The sequence below is a fragment of the Drosophila ficusphila genome, unplaced genomic scaffold (assembly GCF_018152265.1).
Source record: "Drosophila ficusphila isolate 14025-0441.05 unplaced genomic scaffold, ASM1815226v1 contig_1, whole genome shotgun sequence".
Classification (NCBI taxonomy): Eukaryota; Metazoa; Arthropoda; class Insecta; order Diptera; family Drosophilidae; genus Drosophila; species Drosophila ficusphila.
In genome coordinates this window covers 9820-17821 of record NW_025063985.1, presented here as the reverse complement: position 1 = coordinate 17821, position 8002 = coordinate 9820, and the positions used below count along the sequence as shown (strand labels likewise).

At 44.3% G+C, this 8002-nt stretch overlaps 1 protein-coding gene across 1 annotated transcript; it reads right to left on the bottom strand.

The window, feature by feature from the left end:
* Nucleotides 1–1324: 1324 nt before the first annotated feature.
* Nucleotides 1325–2431, bottom strand: LOC122320129 (uncharacterized protein K02A2.6-like). Its single transcript, XM_043208989.1, has one exon. The coding sequence runs from the start codon at nt 2429–2431 to the stop codon at nt 1325–1327; it is 1107 nt and encodes a 368-aa protein (XP_043064924.1).
* Nucleotides 2432–8002: the final 5571 nt, after the last annotated feature.

Sequence of the window (8002 nt, the reverse complement as noted above, 5' to 3'; positions counted from 1 at the left end):
CGGAACTTTTTAGAGGCGTTGGTCTACACTCCACTGTGGATTGATCGGGGTCCGAATCTTTTTTGGCTGCCGATCTTAGCAACATTTGAGGGGTTGCTAAAGTCGGCTGCTCATCCGCAGAGGAGTTCTGCCGGTCGCTTCGGAGTTGCGGGACGATTCCCTCAGGCCTACCACCAGCAGCCTTCTTGCGCTTCGGGGACTCCTCTAATAGCTTAAGGCTATTAAACTGCGAGTCCAGCGCTAAGAGTAGATCACCAGCCCTGGCAAAACTATCTCTAGCTATGCCAAAACTAGCGATCAGTCCCTTCAGGCCGCCTTTGGATTGGCTCATGAAGGACTTCATTTCCTTCGCAACTTCGCGACAAGCTTCGCAGCAGAACTGCAAACCAAGGCCTTTACTTAAATCGTCACTTGTCCGCCCTGTGAATCCAGCGCACTTAGTGTGCACCATCCTATCACAAAGCCAACAAGTGAGTTTGCCCTGCTCAGGCTTTATTACCTGAAGGCAGGTTTTTTCAAACAGAAATGGTAAGAGTCCATGTTTATTAGATTAGGGACCACTGTGCCAAGATGAAAATGAAATCGAAATTTTTAAGCGAGCAACTCAAATGTACCGCAAGAGCGTATAAATTGCACGCTTAGAACTTTCGAGTTTGTTAGTCCAAAAAAAGAAGAGCGGAAGAGCGAGAGAGCGGGAGAGTGAGAGAGCGGAAGAGCGGGGACAGTTTATGTGCATGCACTTGTTACAACAACACTACTGTTGACGGACGAAGCACAAAAGAAAGTCAGTAAGACAAAATTAAATCGCTAAATAAACACAATATGCACAAAAATTCACCCGCGAAGCGAACGGTTTCGAACACAAAGGTATTTAAACAATTAAATATTCAAATTTAAGAAGAGAACCACCGCTGGTTGTATCAAAAAAATAAAAAATTCGGAGCGCACAAAAAAACACGACCGTTCGCTTGAAAAGAGAAAAATACATCGTATTGATATTGTTTTAGCTCAAGCGCCCATCTGGCGATTCTTCCCGTGGGGTTCTCTATATGGTTCAGCCACTTAAGCGCTAAGTGATCGGTGATTACGTTGAAACAATAACCTTCGAGATAACATCTGAGCTTGCGAATTCCCCAGACGATTGCCAAACATTCCTTTTCCATTGGGGAGTAGTTAAGCTCGGCCGCGTCTAGTTTACGGCTCACGTAGGCTATCACTCGTTCCTGTCCGTTGATGGTCTGGGTTAAAACACCGCTGTAATGACCCAAGAATCACTCCCTGTTACAACAAATATATATATTATTTGGTTTATGTATTTTACACTTTATTTGCGGACCGGCGATGCTGGTCCATCGATCGTACGTGTCACACTACTAGAACATAATAGAGAGATAATAAACCAATCGTTGACGTCGGCGCTGACGTCGCTGCTCCCGCCATCGCCCTCGCTCTTCGATGCAGGTTCCCACATCCCTCCTTTTTTTATCAGCTTTAATTTCAATCCTTGGTCCAAGCTTGGTGGTTCCATCCCGGCTGTCTGTGCTGGCTGGTGTTCCGATTGTTCTGTGTTTGTCAACTCTTCTGGTGGAGTCACCTGTACCTGTGGAAAAGAACCAGGATCGGAGCTACTGTCCGACGGGCTCCTTATTGGTATCTTCTTTAAATGGCTAATATTCCTGGTTAAACGTCTACCATCTCTTGACACTATTGCTATGTTTCCTTTCCTCTCTAGAACATCGTATTCGGTAGGGTCGAAGTTTGGTGTTAGCTTATGTGGGAACACAACATTTTTTATTAGGACCTTGTCACCTACTCCTATATCAATTTCCTTCGCCCCTCTCTTTTTATCAGCTGATTCTTTCCCCTTCTGTTTTGCAACGCAGTCTTGGTCTCGTTCTGCTGAGTCTAATACTTCCGCGCCCAAATCCTGAATCCCTGGCATCTTATCACGGATCAGCCTGTTAAACATTAACTGCGTAGGAGCAGAACCTGTACTACTATGTGGGGTTACGTTGTACATCAACACAAATTTCTGTATCTCCTCTTTGTAGTTATTTTTGTGTTGATATGCGATCTTTAAACGCTTCACTAGTAATTTGTTTATATTTTCAACCTCACCATTTGCCTGAGGCCAGTAAGGCGGAGTTCTAATCTGCTCTATGCCACAAACTTTGCAATATTCTTTAAACTCGCTACTGATGTACTGCCGTCCATTGTCCGTCCGTAAGTATTTGGGAAAACCAGGTCTGCAGAAAATTTCTTTCATTACATCGATAATGGTCGTTGATGTTATAGAACGCAGGAATTTAAACTCAATGTATCGCGAGTAATAATCAATGAAAACGAGTAGGAATTCGCCATTTGGCAAGGGACCCAATAAATCGGAAGCCACGCATATCCAAGGACCCGTTGGAAACGGTGTCCTACTCATTGGTGCTGGATTGTTTGCTTGCGAGACTAGAAGGCAATCTTGGGAGAGGTGAAAGCCACAACTTTATATGGCCCATCAAACTTCGGCGCTAACTTGGCCGCGAATCCCTCGGAAGCCTTTGAAAGGTGGTGTTGTCGCACCAAAACAAAAGATCCTGGGACTGGACGGCATCTCCTGCGGCGGAGATTGTACTGACGACCCTGATCTTTGCTTACTCTTTGTATGTTTCCTTGGACGATGCTGTAGATTTCTCGTAAGTGGTCGGCTCTCTGTGTGGGCGTCTGTGTTATGGTTCCCGTTCCCGGGGTGACTTGGTCGTACCAAGCTCTGGGTAACCGCGGTTCTCTGCCTTGTATTAGGAATGCCGGGCTGTATCCCGTCGAGTCGGAGACACTAGAATTCAATGCAAGAGTGATTTCGGGGATGAGAGTATCCCATGTGTTTTGCTGGTCGCCTAGATACTGCGAGATCATCGTCTTGATTGTACGGTTCGCCCTTTCGGTGGGGTTTTCGCAAGGACAGTAGGGTGCTGTATACTGGAGCTCTACTCCTATATCTGATAGAAAGGTTCAAAATGCTTTGCTAGTAAATTGGGTGCCATTATCGCACACCATTTTCTTCGGTGCTCCGAAGTGACCTAGGACTCGTTCACGGAAGGCTCGAATTAGAGACGCCGAGGTTGCTTTGCGTAGAGGGATCAGTTCAATCCATTTAGTGAACGCATCGAAGAAAACAAGTAACATGTTGTTTCCTTGCTTGGAACGGGGCAGCGGGCCGACGAAGTCTGCACAAAGTACTGCAAATGGTTCCTCTACCTGTCTCGTGAGCATCTTGCCGGCTTGTCTTCGTTGGACTGCTTTAAACTTTTGGCACAGGACACATTTTCGTACATATGCCCCGACGTCGCGGAACATGCCAGGCCAGTAGTGTTTCTGGGAGATACGGAGAATGGTCTTCCGTACCCCCAAGTGGCCTGCTGTGGGCGCGTCGTGGCATTCTTGTAAGATTCGTTGGCGATGCTCGCCTGGCACACATAACTTCCACGGTATGTAGTCCTGATCGTCGGGACGATGTCCTAAGTGGCGATACAGTTCTCCGTTTTCGACGACCTAATCCGGAAACTTCTGTGGGTTATCCTTGATGTCCTGTAATTTGCGTTGAATCCACTTACACCGCTGGTTGCCGGTCGTGATCCGCTGGAGCCTCTCTAACGGCTGTCGAGATAGAGCGTCGTTGTATTTTTTTTTTTTTTTTTTTTTTAAACGCGCGTAGTCCCACGGCCCACCACCCGCCCGCTTAAGGAGCTGCAGAGAGTCAGAAGAGGATAAAATAGGGAAAAGTCTATTGTAGTCAGAACAAAGTACTCTGAAAGGCTCATGCACGTTATAATTACGTCTACACTGATTTAAAACTAAAGGAACATAATTTCTAGTTAATCTACTTGGTACCGAGAAATTTAGTCTACTCAGCAAATAAGGACAGTCAATATCACCACGTATAAGGTTATGAATAAATACAGTACCAAGCATCGTTCTACGGTTAGTAAGGGAGGGCAGGTTAATGAGGAGCAATCTATGCGAATATGAGGGTAGGAATAGGTTTGCATTCCAGTTAAGGCGGCGTAGTGCAAAAATTAAAAAGTTTTTTTGTACTGATTCAATGCGATCAGCATGTACTCCGTATTGAGGACTCCAAACGGGTGCCCCATACTCGAGGATTGGCCGGACCAACGATATAAATAAAGCCTTGGTAACGTAAGGATCCTCAAATTCCTTCGACCATCGTTTAATAAATCCAAGCATTCCCCTAGCTTTATTAACCATGCTCGAAATATGCAGAGTGAATTTAAGTTTGGGGTCCAATAGGACGCCAAGATCGTCAACAAGCGCTATTCTTTCCAAGGCACCACCACTTAGCGAATAGGTGACGTTATGCGGATTGACCCGACAGAACGTCATCAGCTTGCATTTGGAGCTGTTTAATTTTAGTAAATTGTCGTGACACCAGTTTTGAAAATTGTTTAGGTCTGCCTGAAGGCTTAAATGACGGGAGCAATCATTATACTGCAGACAGAGTTTTACGTCGTCCGCGTACATAAGTACGCGGGAATGCGTAATGATCGATGGAAGATCATTAATGAACAAAGTGAAAAGTAATGGTCCCAGATGGCTTCCTTGTGGTACACCAGAGGTAACTCTGAGGAGACCACTTAAGGAATTTTTGAAAAGGACTCTTTGAGTTCGGCCACTGAGATAACTAAAGATCCAACTTAAAAGATCTGCTGGAAACCCCATCATGTCAAGTTTGCGAATCATTAGGAAGTGATTTACAGAGTCAAATGCTTTACTGAAGTCTGTGTAAATGACATCAGTTTGGAAATTATTTTTAAAGCCATCTATCACGAAGGATGTGAGCTCTAGAAGATTTGTTGTGGTAGACCTGCGTTTCATAAATCCGTGTTGGCATGGAGATATGATTGATCTACAAAGGTGCTGCAAGTCGGGGGTTACTGCACGTTCGAAAAGCTTTGGAATTGCTGACAATTTAGAAATACCTCTATAATTGCAAGCATCCGACTTGCTTCCCTTTTTATGAAGGGGAATAACAAATGACTCCTTCCAAATAAAGCGAAGGCGGAAAGGAACATGATCTGCGCTTAGTGTTGACAAAATTATAGAACTGTTTGGGATCCCGTAAAAACTGGGACCTGCAACGGACTAAATAATTTTTGTAACACTGAGCGTTAAGCACGGTAAAGTTTGACCGAGCTCTTATGTATTTTTCAAAAACAGACTGACAACCTGAAATTTTATATTTTTTATAAAGTCTGGACTTTACATTCCTAAGGTGTGTTAACTCCTTACTAAACCAAGGTGGTTTATGGGATGTTGACGGGTTATATAGCGGAACACACGAGTTAAAAAACAGTTTGATTGCCGAATAAAAATTGTAATGGCGTCTTCCATATTATTGCAGGAATAGAGATCGGACCAGTCATTGCCAGATATAAGATGATTAAGTCTCAGAAAGTTAGCCTTGCGAAAACAATGAATTCGCTTGGCTGACTTTAAAGCATTATTTTTTACTGTTATACCAATGTCGATAGTCACCTCGAAAGCAGGGTGATATGGATCTTCAGGCAGCGTAAGTGGAGTAGCTCTAGAAAGAACAACACTTTCAGGATTTGAGACGAGGCACAAATCAAGTAAGCGATCTAAAGAATTTCGAACATGGTTTACCTGACACAGAGGTATGTCAAGTAGACCGTCAATGAATTCATTTTGGCCTAAGGGTTGTAAAGCATTGGAATTATCATCCGAGGACCACGTAGTTCCAGGTATATTAAAATCCCCTAGAACTACTAACTGATCCATATCGGACAAAGAACTCGAAATTGACTTTATACCTGATAGGTGCCTAAAATAGTCCTCAAGTTCGGACGAAGGAGGTATGTAAGAGCAGGTAATAAAAATTAACCTGCCAGCGACAGACAGTTTTACGCATAAAAATTCAAGCTCAAAGTTCAAATGATCTTCTGTCAAAACCTCTTCTGACGTGAGGCTAGCGTCCACTGCAATAAGGACGCCCCCTCCCCGTCTAGAGGGACGGTCATGCCTATATATTGTGTACTTACCCGGAAAAACTTCGGAGCTAAAGATCTCCGGCTTTAACCAGGTTTCTGTGAACACAATAACTTGGGATGCAAACGAAAAGCTATCAGTATACAATTTGGTTAGCTTGCTACGCAAACCTCTTGTATTCTGATAGCTAATTAGGAGGTTAGTGGTTAGTTTTTTGGGGGTAAAGACGGCGCGGTTTGTTGGTCCCGGCCGGGGAGTTTAATTCCCGTAGGGCCTTTCTTTTTTATTTTCGCTACGAACTCCTTAACCACCATTTTTGCTGGCCAAAAGTCGCTCGAGCATATGGTGTTAAAAGTTCGTCAGGAACACTTATCTTGAAAGATGAAATGTTCCTAGCGTATGAAAAATTGAATTTTTCCACCTTTACTTTATCGGCATTAATTTTGTCTTTAATGTAAGACGTGACATCAAATGATGTGAGATCAGGGGCCAGCCGAGAAACAAATATTTGTCTCATTTGTGGAACCACTGTGAGGGGTTTTTGCTACTGCAGGCAGTGGGCCTGCGGTGGCAATTTGGGCCGGTAGTCCGGTCTCAGAAGCCTCTTGTGGGGGTATATTTGGTTGGTTAGGTGGAATTACATTTTGAGAACCACCTTCGGACAAATCGGAACTTTTTAGAGGCGTTGGTCTACACTCCACTGTGGATTGATCGGGGTCCGAATCTTTTTTGGCTGCCGATCTTAGCAACATTTGAGGGGTTGCTAAAGTCGGCTGCTCATCCGCAGAGGAGTTCTGCCGGTCGCTTCGGAGTTGCGGGACGATTCCCTCAGGCCTACCACCAGCAGCCTTCTTGCGCTTCGGGGACTCCTCTAATAGCTTAAGGCTATTAAACTGCGAGTCCAGCGCTAAGAGTAGATCACCAGCCCTGGCAAAACTATCTCTAGCTATGCCAAAACTAGCGATCAGTCCCTTCAGGCCGCCTTTGGATTGGCTCATGAAGGACTTCATTTCCTTCGCAACTTCGCGACAAGCTTCGCAGCAGAACTGCAAACCAAGGCCTTTACTTAAATCGTCACTTGTCCGCCCTGTGAATCCAGCGCACTTAGTGTGCACCATCCTATCACAAAGCCAACAAGTGAGTTTGCCCTGCTCAGGCTTTATTACCTGAAGGCAGGTTTTTTCAAACAGAAATGGTAAGAGTCCATGTTTATTAGATTAGGGACCACTGTGCCAAGATGAAAATGAAATCGAAATTTTTAAGCGAGCAACTCAAATGTACCGCAAGAGCGTATAAATTGCACGCTTAGAACTTTCGAGTTTGTTAGTCCAAAAAAAGAAGAGCGGAAGAGCGAGAGAGCGGGAGAGTGAGAGAGCGGAAGAGCGGGGACAGTTTATGTGCATGCACTTGTTACAACAACACTACTGTTGACGGACGAAGCACAAAAGAAAGTCAGTAAGACAAAATTAAATCGCTAAATAAACACAATATGCACAAAAATTCACCCGCGAAGCGAACGGTTTCGAACACAAAGGTATTTAAACAATTAAATATTCAAATTTAAGAAGAGAACCACCGCTGGTTGTATCAAAAAATAAAAAATTCGGAGCGCACAAAAAAACACGACCGTTCGCTTGAAAAGAGAAAAATACATCGTATTGATATTGTTTTAGCTCAAGCGCCCATCTGGCGATTCTTCCCGTGGGGTTCTCTATATGGTTCAGCCACTTAAGCGCTAAGTGATCGGTGATTACGTTGAAACAATAACCTTCGAGATAACATCTGAGCTTGCGAATTCCCCAGACGATTGCCAAACATTCCTTTTCCATTGGGGAGTAGTTAAGCTCGGCCGCGTCTAGTTTACGGCTCACGTAGGCTATCACTCGTTCCTGTCCGTTGATGGTCTGGGTTAAAACACCGCTGTAATGACCCAAGAATCACTCCCTGTTACAACAAATATATATATTATTTGGTTTATGTATTTTACACT

Coding starts and splice junctions, on each gene's coding strand:
- LOC122320129 (XM_043208989.1), bottom strand. CDS start 2,431: ATGAGTAGGACACCGTTTCCAACGGGTCCTTGGATATGCGTGGCTTCC.